Source organism: Macaca thibetana, chromosome 15 (genome assembly GCF_024542745.1).
Source record: "Macaca thibetana thibetana isolate TM-01 chromosome 15, ASM2454274v1, whole genome shotgun sequence".
Taxonomy (NCBI): Eukaryota; Metazoa; Chordata; class Mammalia; order Primates; family Cercopithecidae; genus Macaca; species Macaca thibetana.
In genome coordinates, this window is record NC_065592.1 from 48396871 (window position 1) to 48415037 (window position 18167).

The 18167-nt window shown below is 41.6% G+C and overlaps 1 protein-coding gene across 2 annotated transcripts in view; it reads right to left on the reverse strand.

The window, feature by feature from the left end:
* Positions 1–1594: 1594 nt before the first annotated feature.
* The window catches only part of ACO1 (aconitase 1), a 68727-nt gene continuing 52154 nt past the window's right edge, over positions 1595–18167 (reverse strand). For both annotated transcript variants that reach the window (XM_050760755.1, XM_050760756.1), the window contains 4 exons: positions 17506–17653; positions 13297–13419; positions 3631–3816; positions 1595–2427 (listed from right to left, as the gene is read on the reverse strand). In XM_050760755.1, coding sequence (XP_050616712.1) covers positions 2314–2427; positions 3631–3816; positions 13297–13419; positions 17506–17653 — 571 coding nt within the window. In that variant the 3' untranslated portion in view covers positions 1595–2313. The remainder of the gene's footprint in view (positions 2428–3630; positions 3817–13296; positions 13420–17505; positions 17654–18167) is intronic.

Genomic DNA, 18167 nt, shown 5'->3' on the forward strand with positions numbered 1-18167 from the left:
CTTTCTTGCTGTGTTCTCCCATGGTAGAAGAAATGAGGGGGTCTCTAACTTGAGCCTCTTTTAAGGCACTACCCCCATCCATGAGGGCCTCACCACCATGATCTAATCACCTTCCAAAGGCCCCAGCTTCTATTACCATCACCTAGGGGGTTAAGGTTTCACCACGTGAATTTTGGGAGGATACAAACATTCAGACCATAGGAGCCACTGAATGTGGGGATCAAGACAGCTCCCCAGCTGCTCAGTAATGGAGAGCTAAGAGGGTGGAGGTCTGTTTCCTCAGCCATTCTTAGTGTTTTTATTCTAGGACTGATCCTAACATGAGGATCACAGGCTTTTTGTATAATGGAGTTCTGTTTGTATTTTTTTTTTTTTTTTTTTTAGATGGAGTTTTGCTCTTGTAGCCAGGCTGGAGTACAATGGCATGATCTCGGCTCACTGCAGCCTCTGCCTCCTGGGTTCAAGCAATTTTCCCGCCTCAGCCTCCCATGTAGCTGGGATTACAGGCGCCCGACACCATACCTGGCTAATTTTTGTATTTTTAGTAGAGACAGGGTTTTACCATGTTGGCCAGGCTGGTCTAGAACTCCTGACCTCAGATGATCTACCCGCCTCAGCCTCCCAAAGTGCTTTATAGGTGTGAGCCACCGTGCCTGGCTGTTTGTAATTTTTTTTTATTAATATAAATAAGATCCCCAGGACCGCAAGTGCAGGGATGCTAAATAACCTGTCTTGATCCCTCATCTGGTGAGAAGTAGAAAAAGGATTAGATTCCAGATGTTGTGATGGCCAGGCCATATCCCCTGAGTGCTAAGTTTGACATAAAAAATTTGTTACAAAGATCCTGCCCTCCTGTCCCTGGACATCACAGCTCCTGCTGGTTCTTGGGCATTCAGACTCTGGGACTTACACCAGCATTCCCCATGCCCCTCCAGGTTCTTAGGCCATTTGGACTTGAACCAAGTTATACCGCCAGCTTTCCTGGGTCTCCCTAAGAGTGGAACCCTGATCCAATACAATTAGTGTTGCTGTAAGAAGAGACATGGGAGAGCCCATTTTCTCTCTCTCCCACCAGGCACAAACCAAAGAAATGCCATGTGAGAACAAGCAAGAAGGTGGCCATCTGTAAGCCAGGAAGAGTGTCCTCACCAGAAAATGAAGTGGCTAGAACTTTGATCTCAGAATTCCAGCCTCCATAACTGTGAGAAAATACATTTCTATTCTTTTCAGCCATTCAGGCTATGGTATTACATTATAGCAGCCCAAGCAAACTAAGACATGCCCAGAAACGACTACAGGGGTAAAAATGAGCAGATAAACTTCAGGGCACTAAAAACTGATCATCTGCTTTTCCTTACGTACTCACATCATTGCTACTGCTAGCAGGCTACTCTTCCCTCTTGTCTGCTCCCAAACAGGGTAGAGCATAATGGTTCCTAAACATTTCCATTATACCTGTACAATTCTGATAGAGTTGTAAAAATGGGAGAATATGAAGGTTGTTCAGGCTTCCTAATGACATAGTCTGAGATTCACTCTGCACTAAATGTCCCAAATTCCAGCCACAAACACAGCAAAACTCAAAGTCAACATGTTTTCATTGAAAATAGATTTCATTTCATTCAAATTAGAAATGTGTTCTGCCAAAACCGCCTCCCAACAAAGGTCTCTGCTTGATAAATGAAAAGATAGTAAAAGAAAACTTCAGATTTCTTTTTATGTGGATCTATCAAAAGGTACATAATCAAAAAAACTTCAACGCCTGATCTGTCCATGAGGAGTCTGGATGATTCACTCTGAAGGAAAAGGGGAGAGAAGAGAGAATCACTGCTCTGATTTGAAGTGTGAAAAGTTCGTATCTATCCATGTCAGTTAACACTGGTATAATATAGAAAGGAAAATGACCTTCAAGAGAAAGGTTTCATTGAGCAGAGGGTAAGAGGAACAATAAGAGGGTAGGAGATACCTCCTGAGAAGGTTTGCTTGTGTTCAGCTGAAGATTAATAGGAAATAGTGAAAAATCAATGTCCTGTGATCAGTAACTTTAAAGACAAGCTTGGTTCTTTCTGACACTACTGACATTCCCACCATTCTAGCTTCCAAATTCTGGAAAAAGAGAAGATTAACAAAAATAGAGAATGTAGAAACTTCTGGTTTTGTGCCTGCAGGATTGGCACCAAAACCCTGGTGCTCACTTGCTCCATCTACAAGGCAGCACCCCTCCCAGAGGCAGCCGGGGAGGCCTCTCCACCAGGGCCTGGGCTGGCTGGTGGTGCGACTTCCTCCCTGCGCGCAGCACCAAGTGCAGGTCTCCTACTTGGCCATCTTGCGGATCATGTAGTTGAGGATGCCCCCATTGAGGAAGTAAGTGAGCTCCACATCAGTGTCGAACCTCATGACAACCTGGAAAGTCTTTCCAGTATCCAGCTGCGGCACAAAGAAACAGAAGAATCACTGAGGGAGGCGGCGAGACAGCTCTGTTCAGAGGAGATTCTGCCCAGCCTGCCCCTCAGGTGTGGTCCACACGTCAGCAACACCAGCAGCACATGGGGACATGTAAGGCTGCTGGCCCCAGCACAGACCCACTAAATCAGAAGATGCATTTCAGCAAGATCCCTGGGAGGCTGCTTTGCCCATTAAAGTTTAAGAATCACGCAGACTGCAGGCCGGGTGCGGTGGCTCAAGCCTGTAATCCCAGCACTTTGGGAGGCCGAGGCGGGCGGATCACAAGGTCAGGAGATTGAGACCATCCTGGCTAACACGGTGAAACCCCGTCTCTACTAAAAACACAAAAAAAAAACTAGCCGGGCGAAGCTACTCGGGAGGCTGAGGCAGGAGAATGGTGTAAACCCAGGAGGCGGAGCGTGCAGTGAGCCGAGATGGCGCCACTGCACTCCAGCCTGGGGGACAGAGCAAGACTCCGTCTCAAAAAAAAAAAAAAAAAAAAAAAGAATCACGCAGACTGCAAATGATTGGAGGGGAGAGGCATCTAAGAACTAGAAATAGCCTCTCAGGGCAGTAGCTATTAATATCCTTGGGGTGATATTTTCTAAACCTCTGGGGGCTCCCTGTCGACGGAATATCCAATCAGCAGAGATTTCATTAAGGTTGTCCCTTAGGCAGCTGGCCCACCTGCTTATCTGAGACACAGACACCGAATCCCCCCTGGGACCTGGTGCTGGGTACTTTATCTTTACCTTGCCTAGGGATCTGTCAGTTTTACTCTTGGGCTAATCAAAGCCTGGTGCCTATGGGCAGGCTTAGGGAGGAGTGAGTATATCTGTTGCTCACATTTTTATAGTGAAATGTTTTAGGGAATGTGAAATGTAACATTCCTGAGCTCCATCATGATCTTCTGCCTCTGGGCTGAGTGAGACCGGGAACAGGGTACAGTAGGGGGTGGGAGGTAAGAATGGAACTGAGGATAACTCTATGAATAAACAGAGAAATTAATAAATCCATAGGCATCATCCATAGAAAAGGTGCTAGTAGGCCTCCTAAGTCTAATGCAGTCCTACTGAGTGATTTTTTTTTTTTACCTTCCAAACCTCACTAATTTCCTTCTAACAAGACTGGTTACAAACAAGGGGACCCCTTTTGATGGGGCCTGGCATAGAGGCTCCAGCTTACCTTGACCTGAACTTTCATTCGTGGTTTGAGGTTTTCTGGAATAATGATAGTGTATCGTTCCTGCCCTGTGAGCCCCAGGGCATCTGCATTCTCACCAGGGAGATATTCAAGTGGGATCACCCCCATGCCAACCAGGTTACTGCGGTGAATGCGCTCATAGCTCTCGGCCAGGACAGCTTTGATTCCCTGATGAATAAAAGCAGTAGTTTAGACACAGTTCCAATCTTTTCTTCGGATATACAGATTTACAAAAGACTCTGTGAGAGAGCTGGCATGATGGTCGAATAGGAACAGCTCCAGTCTGCAGCTCCCAGTGAGATCAACACAGAAGGCAGGTGATTTCTGCATTTCCAACTGAGGTACCCAGTTCATCTCATTGGGACTGGTTGGACAGTGGGTGCAGCCCACAGAGGGTGACCCCAAGTGGGTTGGGGCGTTGCCTCACCCAGGAAGCACAAAGGGTCAGGAAACTCCCTCTCCTAGCCAAGGGAAGCCATGAGAGGCTGTACCGGGAGGAATGGTGCAGTCCGGCCTGATACTGCACTTTTCCCATGGCCTTTGCAACTGGCAGACCAGGAGATTCCCTCCAGTGCCTGGCTTGGCGGGTCCCACACCGGTAAGGAGCCCAGAAAGCTAAGATCCACTGGCTTGAAATTCTTGCTGCTAGCACAGCAGTCTGAGGTCAACCTGGGATGCTTGAGCTTGGTAGGGGGAGGGGCATTGGACATTGCTGAGGCTTGAGTAGGCGGTTTTACCCTCAGTGTAAACAAAGTCTCAAACTGGGTGGAGCCCACCACAGCTCAGCATGGCCGATTGCCTCTCTAGATTCCTCCTCCCTGGGCAGGGCATCTCAAAGGCAGCAGCCCCAGCCAGGCACTTATAGACAACACCCCCATCTCCCTGGGACAGAGCACCTAGGGGAAGGGGTGGCTGTGGGCGCAGCCTCAGCACACTTAAATGTCCCTGCCTGACAGCTCTGAAGAGAGTAGCGGTTATCCCAGCCCAGCATTCGAGCTCTGATAAGGCCAGATTGCCTTCTCAAGTGGGTCCCTGACCGTGTATCCTGACTGGAAGAGCTCTGGCCGGCAGCTGGTGGGTGCCCCTTTGGGATGAAGCTTCCAGAGGAAGGAACAGGCAGCAATTGTTGCTGTTCTGCAGCCTCTGCTGGTGATACCCAGGCAAACAGGGTCTGGAGTGGACCTCTAGCAAACTCCAGCAGACCTGCAGCTGAGGGGTCTGTTAGAGGGAAAACTAACAAACAAAAAGGAATAGCATCAACATCAACAAAAAGGACATCCACTCAGAGACCCCATCCGACAGTCACCAACATCAAAGGCCAAAGGTAAATAAATCCACAAAGATGGGGAGAAACCAGTGCAAAAAGGCTGAACATTCCAAAAACCAGAATGGCTCTTCTCCAAAGGACCACAACTCCTCGCCAGCAAGGGAACAAAACTAGAGAGTGAATGAGACTGACAAATTGACAGAAGTACCCTTCAGAAGGTGGGTACTAATAAACTCCTCCAAGCTAAAGGAGCATGTTCTAACCCAATGCAAGGAAGCCAAGAACCTTGAAAAAAGGTTAGATGAATTGCTAACTAGAATAACCAGTTTAGAGAAGAATATAAATGACCTGATGGAGCTGAAAAACAGCATGAGAACTTTGTGAAGCATATACAAGTATCAATAGCTGAATCGATCAAGAAAATATATCAGAGATTAGAGAAAAAAGAGTGAAAAGAAACGAACAAAGCCTCCAAGAAATATGGGACTATGTGAAAAGACCAAATTATGTTTGACTGGTGTACCTGAAAGTGACAGGGAGAATGAAACCAAGTTGGAAAACATTCTTCAGGATATTATCCAGGAGAACTTCCCCAACCTAGCAAGGCAGGCCAACATTCAAACTCAGGAAATACACAGAACACCACAATGATACTCAACAGGACACATAATTGTCAGATTCACCAAGGTTGAAACAAAGGAAAAAATGTTAAGGGCAGCCAGAGAGAAAGGTCAGGTTACCCACAAAGGGAAGCCCATCAGACTAACAATGGATCTCTCTACAGAAACCCTACAAGTCAGAGGAGAATGGGGGCCAATATTCAACATTCTTAAAGAATTTTCAACCCAGAATTTCATATCCAGCCAAACTAAGCTTCATAAGTGAAGGAGACATAAAATCCTTTATAGACAAGCAAATGCTGAGAGATTGTGTCACCACCAGGCCTGCCTCACAAGAGCTCCTGAAGCAAGCAGTAAACATGGAAAGGAACAACCGATACCAGTCACTGCAAAAACATACCAAATTGTAAAGACCATCAATGCTATGAAGAACCTGCATCAACGGGCAAAATAACCAGCTAACATCATGATGACAGGATCAGATTCACACATAACAATATTAACCTTAAATGTAAATGGGCTAAATGCCCCAATTAAAAGACATAGATTGGCAAAATTGGATAAAGAGTCAAGACCCCATCAGTGTGCTGTATTCAGAAGACCCATCTCAAGTGCAAAGACACACATAGACTCCAAATAAAGGGATGGAGGAAGATTTACCAACCAAATGGAAAGCAAAAGAAAGCAGGGGTTGCAATCCTAGTCTCTGATAAAACAGACTTTAAACCAACAAAGATCAAACGAGACAAGGCCATTACATGATGGTAAAGGGATCAATGTGACAAGAAGAGCTAACTATCCTAAATATATATGCACCCAATACATAAAGCAAGTTCTTAGAGACCTACAAAGAGACTTAGACTCCCACACAATAATAGTGGGAGACTTTAACACCCCACTGGCAATAATAGATCAACAAGACAGAAAATTAACAAGGATATTCAGGACTTGAACTCACCTCTGGACAAAGCTGACCTAATAGACATCTACAGAACTTTCCACCCCAAATCAACAGAATATACATTCTTCTCAGCACCACATCGCACTTTTTCTAAAACTGACTACATAATTGGAAGTAAAACACTCCTCAGCATATGCAAAAGAATGGAAATCATAACAAACTGTCTCTCGGACCACAGTGCAATCAAATTAGAACTCAAGATTAAGAAACTCGCTCAAAACCACACAACTACACGGAAACTGAACAACTTGCTTCTGAATGACTGGTAAAAAATGAAATGAAGGCAGAAATAAAGATGTTCTTTGAAACCAATGAGAACAAAGGCACAATGTACCAGAATTTCTGGGACACACTTAAAGCAGTGTGTAGAGGGAAATTTATAGCACTAAATGCCCATAAGAGAAAGAGGAAAGTTCTAAAATCAACATCCTAACATCACAGTTAAGAGAACTAGAGATGCAAGAGCAAACAAACTCAAAAGCTAGCAGAAGGCAAGAAATAATTAAGATCAAAGCAGAACTGAAGGAGATAGAGACACTAGAAACTGTTCAAAAAATTAATCCAGGAGGTGGTTTTTTGAAAAGATCAACAAAACAGACTGCTAGCCAGACTAATAAAGAAGAAAAGAGAGAAGAATCAAATAGATGCAATAAAAAATGATAAAGGAAATATCACCAGTGATCCCACAGAAATACAAAGTACCAGTATAGAGAATACTATAAACACCTCTATGCAAATAAACTAGAAAATCTAGAAGAAATGGATAAATTCCTGGACACATACACCCTCCCAAGACTAAACCAGGAAGAAGTTGAATCCCTGAATAGACCAATAACAAGTTCTGAAATTGAGGCTGTAATAAATAGCCTACCAACCAAAAAAAGCCCAGGACCAGACGGATTCACAGCCAAATTCTACCAGAGGTACAAAGAGGAGCTGGTACCATTCCTTCTGAAACTATTCCTAACAATAACAATAGAAAAAGAGGGACTCCTCCCTAACTCATTTTATGAGGCCAGCATCATCCTGATACCAAAACCTGGCAGACACACAACAAAAAAGAAAATTTCAGGCCAATATCCCTGATGAACATCAATGCAAAAATCCTCAAAATACTGGCAAACCAAATCCAGCAGCACATCAAAAAGCTTATCCACCATGATCAAGTCGGCTTCATCCCGGGAATGCAAGGCTGGTTCAACATACACAATTCAATAAATGTAATCCATCACATAAACAGAACCAAAGACAAAAACCACATGATTATCTCAATAGATAGATAAAAGGCCTTCGACAAAATTCAATAGCCCTTCATGTTAAAAACTCTCAATAAACCAGGTATTGATGGAACATATCTCAAAATAGTAAGAGCTATTTATGACAAACCCACAGTCAATACCATACTGAATGGGCAAAAACTGGAAGCATTCTCTTTGAAAACTGGCACAAGACAAGGATGCCCTCTCTCACCACTACTATTCAACACAGTATTGGAAGTTCTGGCCAGGGAAATAGGCAAGAGAAAGAAATACAGGGTATTGAAATAGGAATGTCTCTGTTTGCAGATGACATGATTGTATATTTAGAAAACCCCTTTGCCTCAGTCCAAAATCTCCTTAAGGTGATAAGCAACTTCAGCAAAGTCTCAGGATACAAAACCAATCTGCAAAAATCACAAGCATTCCTATACACTGATAATAGACAAACAGCCAAATCATGAATGAACTCCCATTCACAACTGCTACAAAGAGAATAAAATACTCAGGAGTACAACTCATAAGGGATGTGAAGGACCTCTTCAAGAACTACAAACCACTGTTCAAGGAAATAAGAGAGGACACAAACAAATGGAAAAACATTCCATGCTCATGGATAGGAAGAATAAATATTGTGAAAATGGCCATACTGCCCAAAGTAATTTACAGATTCAGTGCTATCCACATCAAGCTACCATTGACTTGCTTCACAGAATTGGAAAAAACTACTTTAAATTTCATATGGAACCAAAAAAGGGCCCATGTAGCCAAGACAATCCTAAACAAAATGAACAAAGCTGGAGGCGTCATGCTTCCTGCTATCTGACTTCAAACTATACTACAAGGCTACAGTAATAAAAACAGCATGTTACTAGTACCAAAACAATTATATAGACCAGTGGAACAGAACAGAGGCCTCTGAAATAACATCACACATCTACAACCATCTGATCTTTGACAAACCTGACGAAAACAAGCAATGGGGAAAGGATTCCCTATTTAATGAATGGTGTTGGAAAAACTGGGTAGCCATATGCAGAAAGCTGAAACTGGATCCCTTCCTTACACGTTATACAAAAATTAACTCAAGATGGATTAAAGACTTAAACGTAAGACCTGAAACCATAAAAATCCTCCGAAGAAAACCTAGGCAATATCATTCAGGACATAGGCATGGGCAAAGACTTGTCTAAAACACCAAAACTATGGCAACAAAAGCCAAAATTGACAAATGGGATCTAATTAAAACTAAAGAGCTTCTGCACGGCTAAAGAAACTATACCTGATGTAAATGACGAGTTGATGGGTGCAGCACAGCAACATGGCACAAGTATACATATGTAACAAACCTGCACGTTATGCACATGTACCCTAGAACTTAAAGTATAATAATAATAAAAAAAAAAAAGAAAGAAAAAAAAAAAAACTATCATCAGAGTGAACAGGCAACCTAAAGAATGGGAGAAAATTTTTGCAATCTATCCATCTGACAAAGGGCTAATCAAAAGACATTTATGCAGCCAACATACATATGAACAAATGCTCATCCTCACTGGTCATTAGAGAAATCCAAATCAAAACCACAATGAGATACCATCTCATGCCAGTTAGAATGGTGATCATTAAAAAGTCAGGACACAACAGATGCTGGAGAGGGTGGGAAGAAACAAATGTTTTTACACTGTTGGTGGGAGTGTAAATTAGTTCAACCATTGTGGAAGACGGTGTGGTGATTCCTCAAGCATGCAGAACCAGAGATACCATTTGACCCAGCAATCCCATTCCTGGGTATATACCCAAAGGATTATAAATCATTGTACTATAAAGACACATGCACATGTATATTTACTGTGGCACTGTTCCCAATAGCAAAGACGTGGAACCAACCCAAATGCCCATCAAAGATAGACTGGATTAAGAAAATGTGACACATATACACCATGGAATACTATGCAGTCATAAAAAAGGATGAGTTCATGTCCTTTGCAGGGACAGGGATGAAGCTAGAAACCATCATTCTCAGCAAACTAACACAAGAACAGAAAACCAAACACCGCACGTTCTCACCCATAAGTGGGAGTTGAACAATGAGAACCCATGGACACAGGGAGGGGAATGAACATCACACACCGGGGCCTGTTGGCAGGTGGAGGGCTATGGGAGGGACAGCATTAGGAGGATAATGTAGATGACGGGTTGATGGGTGCAGCAAACCACCACAGCACATGTATATGTATGTAACAAACCTCCACATTCTGCACATGTACCCCAGAACTTAAAGTATAATAATAAAAAGTAAACACAACAATGAAATACAGCATACAAATAAACAAAAATGTTTGCATATATTTTGTAACCTTTGCCTTGCTACCTCTATAATTCTCAATTTACACCATGTTTTTAGTTAATGTCAGAGTAAAAAAAGTCACTACAATCATACTACATTCTATCAATGTATAAGAAATCACTTCCGTTATAAAACGAAGGATGATAAACCTAAAAATCAGTCAGTGTATGCAAATCTGGAAATACTCTGGAGTTCTATTTCTGAAATATTAGTATTAAATACCAAAGAATTGTTTAATTATCTAATAAAAAGCTTAAAGCTTTTTATTATTTTACTTCCAAGTCTAGAATATTGATAATGAGATGATTCATAGACAGTGATGACAGTAACCTTTTACCTTTGTTATATCTTGAAAAGTCACTTGGTTCTATGAACTTTTATAGGCCCTCATTTCCAGCAATTGTATACTATATTTCAGTGAAATCAGATGTCTAATATCACAGGAGAAAAAGATGCTCCAGCCTAATTTTGCCATACATCTTCTAGACTGAAGGTCACAATGATGCGTTTTTTTTTTTTTTTTTTTACATTAACTTTGTACTCAAAGGGAATTACATCTTGAATACATCTAGGATGACAGAAAATGGCGTAATTAATCTTCAGTTAGTGGTCCTTATGTTTGCCTCATAACATCGTGTTTTCTTCTATTATATTGCTTTGTAATTGTCTATTTACTGGTCTGTGCCCTACCCCACATTATAAGCTTCTTGAGCTGGTGATTGTTAAAAAAAACAAAACAAAAGACTTTGTAAGTTAGAACCGTTCTCACACATAAATTATTTGTAAGTACCGATTAATATTTTACATAAAATGTTATCCTCTAGTGATAAATAACACAACAGCTAGTCTTCACTGATTGCTCACAACGTAAAGGCACTATGTAAGCACTTAAATAATTCCTCTCATTCCACCCTCCACTAACCCAGGGATGTAGATGCCCTTATTGTCCCCCTTTACCCAGGGAGTCAGTGCTGGAATCTGGTATTTGGACCCTGGAGTCTGACAAGCGATGTAACATGTTTGAGCAAACTTACATTGTATCTGGAATCCACATCGCAAAACAACATACAATTTTTCCCTTGATTTTTTTCCCACTATTTTAGCTGTATCACCAGGCACAGAAAGTTCAATCAAAAAAGCAACTTTCAGAACATACCACAGATAAAGTAAACAATTACCTCTTGTGTACTGCTTTTATACTTTCTGCTTCAAAGACCAAATTGCGTTGAATATAGTCTTGATACTAAGCTTAAAGTATGTTTTACTGGGAATCTATAATCGGCAATATACAGCAATAAAGAAAGGTACTCCATTAACTAGAACTCCCCATCAGTTTATTATAATTAATAACTGTCATATAATATTAAAATACCCTAAGAGGTCTCTTGATATCTAGGGCACACTTTTAATTGCCCAACACCAGGGTCACTTTAGGAGCTTGTTGAAAACATAGATACTTGGGTACTACTCCAGATCTGCTGCATCAGAATGTCTTGCAGGGAGCATGGGTGGGAGGGGACTAGTGATTCTTATAATTTTGAGAACCGTGAACTATAGCTCAATGGTTCTCAACCACTGCTGCATACCAGAATTAGCAGGGGAGGCTTTTAAAATCCCAATGTCCAGGCCTTTCTCCTTACCAATTAAACCAGAATCTCTGGAGATGAGATCCAAGCATAGGTATTAAAACAAAATAATAATCCCATAAGTGTTTCCAAACTTGCGAAGCACTGCTACAGGGAGAGGGCAGATTCTTTGGGGCTGTAGATATTTTCTAGGGTTTTAGGGATAGGTGGATGTATTCTGGGGAAGTAGAAAGCTTTCTAAACACACCCTATTCATGTCACTAGCTCTGTGCAAAGGCCATGCTGCTGTGCTTCAGAAGCTGTAAATCATAGCTGTCCACTGCTCTCTGGTAAGTACAGTCCAGCACGGCTGAGTGGCCCAGCCTGGACAGCTACAGAACAGAAGAGCTCATGGCTTCCTGGGCAGCCAGAACTCAGCGGTTCTGTAGAAAAGTCTGGACTCCTCCAGAGAACCCCTGGGGGCCAGTTCTCTTATCCTCTATCAGATCTTAGAGTTCCCTACCTGAGTGCTGACTGCTTGGGTCGCATTTTGGCTACCAGCTCCCAACCCACTTCCTAAAATCCTTTTTCTTCTGCAATTATCTGGATCTTTTCAGTAGTTTCCAGAAAAGACAGGCCTTTGACCTACTACTAACTAATCAGAGAACATTTCTATTTTCCTCAGAGCAAAATAACCAATGAAAATAATAGGTGTGATGTTCAAAGACATTTTCAGAAGCCTGGATGTCTGGAGAACTGCCTGCCAGACGGCCACATTTTTTTTACTGTACTTCTGGATATGAACTTAGTGTTTCCCAAGTGCATTAATTTGCAAGCCATAAATGATTTAAATTGACATCAGGTAAGCCATGTTTACCCCACCCTGAAGATTCAGGCTGGGTGGCACGATTCTTCTCTGCTTTTAGGGCAAGCAAATGCTCAAGAGGTAAAAGCTCTCTGCTCCCTGCATGGCCCCTTCCATGGGGACACCTCAAGAGGTGGAGCCCCGAGATGGTGGAAGGTTCTAAAGAGCTGCCTGGGTATGTGCAGGGTGAGTTTCCCTCTCTCATGGAGAGCCCATAAACAGATATTCATAGGCAGTGAAGAGCAATTGTAAAAAGTGATTCTCCCAATTTTCCAGGAGACTTAGAACGCATTCTTGCCGAAGTAACTACTGAAAAAGTTCAGGCTCCTTTTCTCTTCTGTGAACCTGACAGACAATACAATAGCTCTGGCTTATTCCTGACATCCACCTGGAACAAGGTACTTGAATAAATTTGGGGTCCTCAGCCTCTGAGAATGTTATAAAAGCCATGACACCGCTCCCCAAGAAAGACATCTGTATACACTTCTGGATATGTTTCAGAGACTTCACAGACCCTACCCCAAAACTGTTCTACAGACACACCCCCAAGGTTCATTAATCAATGACAGATCCAGTTCAACTCTGCATGGCCCTTCACCAAGTAAAATAAATCCAGAGGCTCTAAGAAGCAGGCCAGGAATAAACGCTACATGCTTTTTTGAGCTTGCTCTTCCTTGACATCTTCTTGGAAAGTAAAGCAACAGGATTTGTGCCTGGGGACCCTCACAGTTCAGAGGGGAGCTGCCTCCTGGCTGCTTCATACTCACCAGCAGGAAAGGGCCCTTGGCTGCCCAGTCTCGGGAGCTGCCTGCACCGTACTCTTTGCCAGCCAGAACGATCAGGGGAAGGCCTGCCTGCTGGTACCGCTCAGCAGCATCAAACACATCAAGCTGAGGAAGAGAAAAGGAAGTTTTACAGATGCAGGAGAGGCAAAGAGTGGACACAAGTCCCCTGAGCCCTGGTGAGGGCGGGGCCAGAAGGGTCTGCAGATGACCAAATCCATGCAATCAGACATCTGGTCTATAAATTCCCAATTATCTTGATCTTTCTACTTCTACCAAATATATATATATATATATATATATAAATTTTTTTTTTTTTTTTGAGATAGAGTCTCGCTCTATCGTCCAGGCTGGAGTACAGTGGCACGATCTCAGCTCACCGCAACCTCCGCCTCCTGGGTTCAGGTGATTCTCCTGCTTCAGTTTCCCAAGTAGCTGGGATTACAGGCGCACACCACCACACCCGGCTAATTTTTGTATTTTTAGTAGAGGTGGGGTTTCACCATGTTGGCCAGACTGGTCTTGAACTCCTGACCTCAAATGATCCTCCCACCTTGGCTTCCCAAAGTGCTGGGATTACAGGCACTTAAGCTACTGCACCTGGCCTTAAATTTTGTATTCTTAAAAACCATTTTATATTCTTTTGACAGAAATGCCTAATTGTTGTTGGTTTTATAAAAACATTGGAATCCTAAGGCATCAGGGGACAGAAGGAAACTAGATCAGATTTTTTCTTTTCCATTGACTAAATTATTTTAAAACTCAAAAAACAGAATCCGACCTAAACATTAATTTTGACTTGATATCAGAAACTCACTGAGGTCAGTTGTAAAAGGTAGGAAAACACAAAGAAGGTAACATGTTCTGAAATTATATAAAACACAAACTTTTATTAGTCACCTTTCTTCTTGAAGGTCAAGGGAAGAGATGCTACAAATGCAATGGAAGCCCAAGTAAATAAAAGGTAGAAAAAGATTAATATTTTAGTACATGAGAAACATCTTACACAAATAGATTTGTTTTCTCATAGGAAATCTGAATATCTCACTGAACTGAGACTTTACAAAGACATGGTATCATCTCTGCTGATTGAGCAGTACCATTATTTTTCCTGGCTATGTAAGTCCTAAGATAAAATTCCTCAAAGGAGAGACAGGAGCTACAGAAAACTCTCAAACAGATTTTCACAAATTCGTATTTTGGTGTACTGATGGAACCTGTGGTTAATTTCACATGGCATTACCTAAATGTGGATAGGATTCTGTATGTCTTCAGCTAGACAGAACTCATAAATATAGAAACTGTCACAGAAATGGTGAAAACCTTCTTCTGTCTAACTGAATTGTCTGGATCCTTTCAAAGACCAGAAAGAAACAACTTATCTGGTATTTTCAGAGATTATAGCTTTGGGTATTAAAAATGTGAAAGTGTGTGCTTTAAAAAGTACTGCAAAGTTGACAATCTCATGGCAAAGCACGTCATGTTACCCAAGATCAGAGGGACTAAGCAGGTCTAGAACTCAGGTCTCCTGACTTTTCTATTAAACGCGCCATGCTGAGAGCCATCGACAGCTTAGAAAGAAACAGCTCCCTGCACTCTTATGCTCGTCTAAAGAGAACACAGCATTTAGCTCTTTCTTCTGTCACTGTGCCTGTGTATCTCTACGTATTATGTTTAAACTACTAGTTTTTGATTTCTCCATTTTTAAAAAATTATCTGTCAATTTCCTACTTTGAGGATTTACTTTTCTTAACAATCTCTCCTCTTCCACACATTTCCCTTCTCCCCAACCTCCCGATACAGTTCTTTTGGTAAGTCAGCATTTGGTGTTTGCATGATTATGATGATGTAAATACTATTTACAGCTGAGCCAGGTAATGTACTACGATTTCCTTTTCTTGGTGATTTAAGACATGTTTCACTGGAGTCAGTAATTTTCATTTTTTCTATGTTTTTCCTGTTTCTATGTCCTTACCCATTAATTAAGCCCTGCAGTACAAATCACCTTTAAAGACATTCAAACACATTAGGCAATTTACCATTTTAAAATCTCTGTCATGGAGCTATCATTCCTGGAGCTCTCAGTCCTGTTCCAACTTGGGCCGACTGCTTGCTCTCTGGGCTTGCTGCATTCCTGTTACAGAGGACTCTTCCTTCACCAGCATCCTGGGGATTCCCTTCATCTGGATCCTATGTCTTCCCCTTTGATTTACTCCCTCATTTTGGTGAAACACGTTGCCAAGTAGCTTCCTAAGGAAGGTATTGAGGGCTATTTTTTAAGCTTTTGAATATCTGAATGTGTCATTACTTTAAGTGCACTTGACTGGTGATCTGATGGGCGTAGATTTTAGGATGCAAATCATTTTCCTCAGTCTAAGTTTCTAGCATCAAGAAGTCTGGAACACGTCTTATTTCCTGTTGTTTCATGTAAGCTGTTTTTCTCTGGAAACATTGAGATTTCTCCTTTTGTTGCTCTTAATTTCACAATGATATAACTTGGAGTGAGTTTTAAAATTATTTAGATGGGACTTCAGTTGGCCTTTTCAATCTGGATTCTCAGACCATTCAGTTGGAGAAATTTTACTCGTAGTTTTTCGTTTTGTTTTGAAATAATTTCCTCTCTTGCATTTTTTTGGTTCTCTTTCGAACACTTCTATTTAGGCAGGTGTTAGGGCCTCCTGAGTTCAGTTCTTACATTTTTTTCTCTTATCTTTCTGTTACATATTCTAGGAAATGTTCTCAACCAATCAACTTCTCCTTTGAATTTTCTTTGTAAATTTAAAACATTTTCTTGTCTTCTGATTGTTATTTCATAGCAACAGAAAATGAACTCTTCTCTAAGGATATAATTTTTTTTCTTTTACTTTTTGCACCCCCCCCATGCCCCTGTTCAAGTCTTGGCTCAAATGTCTATTCATCCTTTATTCTGTCTCATTTAAGATGAGGCTCTAGACATCTGACTAGAAGTTCTATGTCAAACAGGGCTTGTAAATGAGTGTGGTACACTGTGACATTTATTAGGGGTCCCCCAAAGTCTATAACTACAAGTCTTTCCCCTTGGTCTCTCGGGTATTCCATCATTCAACATGTAACTTTTTTCATTTAATATTCTGTAACCTCTGCTATTCATTGAACAAGCATCTGCTGTGCTAGGTCCTGGTTATCAATGCTTATCTCTAAAGAACGCGTTTGTGTTACAAAAATACAATCAGTTACGAGTGAGGCAGTACGTGTGGTGGTAAAGGGCACTGACTTGAGCCAGACTTGCTGGGTTTTAATTTCAGCTTTTCCACTGTGTGACCTAAACGAGTAATACGACTTCTTTATGCTTCAGTTCTCAATTTAAAGCACAGATAATCATGGTACCTACTTCAAGGGGTTGTTATGAGCATTATATAAATCAATATATGCAAAGAGCTTAGGAGAACACCTGGAATGTGGTTAAGTGCCGCAGACATATTAGCTATTATTATTTTAAAATAAGTCGGCAGGGTTATTTCTCAAATAAGTTAAACGGTTTACAGGCAATTTCACAGCACTCACTGGGAAGGGAAGTGACACTAAGGACCTATGACATGCACCAGAATCTATGCTAGATTTTCTATTTCATTCCATTTTAAGCCTCACAGCTTTCTTCCAAGGTAGGTAGTATTTTTACTTCACAGGTGAGAAAAACGAGGCTCGGAGATGGAAATAACTTCAAGGCCCCACAGCTACTATAACACAGAGCTGGGAACAAACAGTCCCTGCTGCAACACACTGACCATGGTGCTCCCATTAGCACCAAAACACACCTCCAAGCGCCTCTCTACTCCTTCTTTTCATGTGGACTAGACGAATTAAATTACATGCCAATAAAGTCATACAATAACACTTCTTGATCAATACCCTTTAATTTAACCCGGTATTTCCCCTTCAAATAGTTTAAATGAAATTTCACTCAAAGCTCAATTCCTAAGAAACGAGACTCGGTGAAACCACAGTTTAGAATCTTTAAGCAACAAGAAAAGGTTTGAATTTGTCAGTGATAGATTCTATGCATATAGACACCTGGCAAGGAGGACTGTAGTTAGTCTGAGGTAGGATGGAGCTGTGAAGAAAAACTAAAACCAAAAGACGAGTAACTGTAAATATCCAACCTCCACCAAGGCTGACAAATGCTAGTGTCTGCAGGAAGCGGAAGACAATACTCACGATTTCCCCAGAAGGCAGATGGATAGTCTGTGGTGCCTGCTTGTTCAAAAATCTGTTTAACAAGCGAATGTTGGCAAATGTTCCCCGTGCCATGACGGCGTCATTACCTCGGCGGGAGCCATAGGAGTTAAATTCTCGTGGAGTTAGGCTAAGGATGCAAGCAAGAAAGGAGCTGGCTTAGTGAAGCAAGCAAAGATTAACCTTAGCTTACACCAAGAAAAGAAAAACAAACAAACAAACAAACAAACAAACAAAAACATAGACCTGGCTATTTCTCTAAATCTCCTAAGCATTGTTCTCCATGGCATAAAAGCTGTCCCCAAAGCTTCAACGGAGAACAGAGAGAGGTGAGAAGGGGTAGTGAGAGGCATAACTCAGTATTCTCTTGGGTTAACTGTCTTTCAAATCTGGTTAGGAAAATAAGAAGGAAATCTTAAAAAGATATTTTATTTGTTAGTAGGGTAGCCTATAAAGCTTCATATAAGATAAAGAGCTAAAATTAAAAATAAGTGAGAAAATGAAAGCAAAGAATTACGGCAGGCAAATCAGATGGAGCCACAAATAGGGGGAAACACAAAATACATTCCATAAAGTAACCAGAAATAGTTTCAAATTTGTCCCTGAGTTATCAGGAACTCAATGCAAAGGCACACAACTGGCAC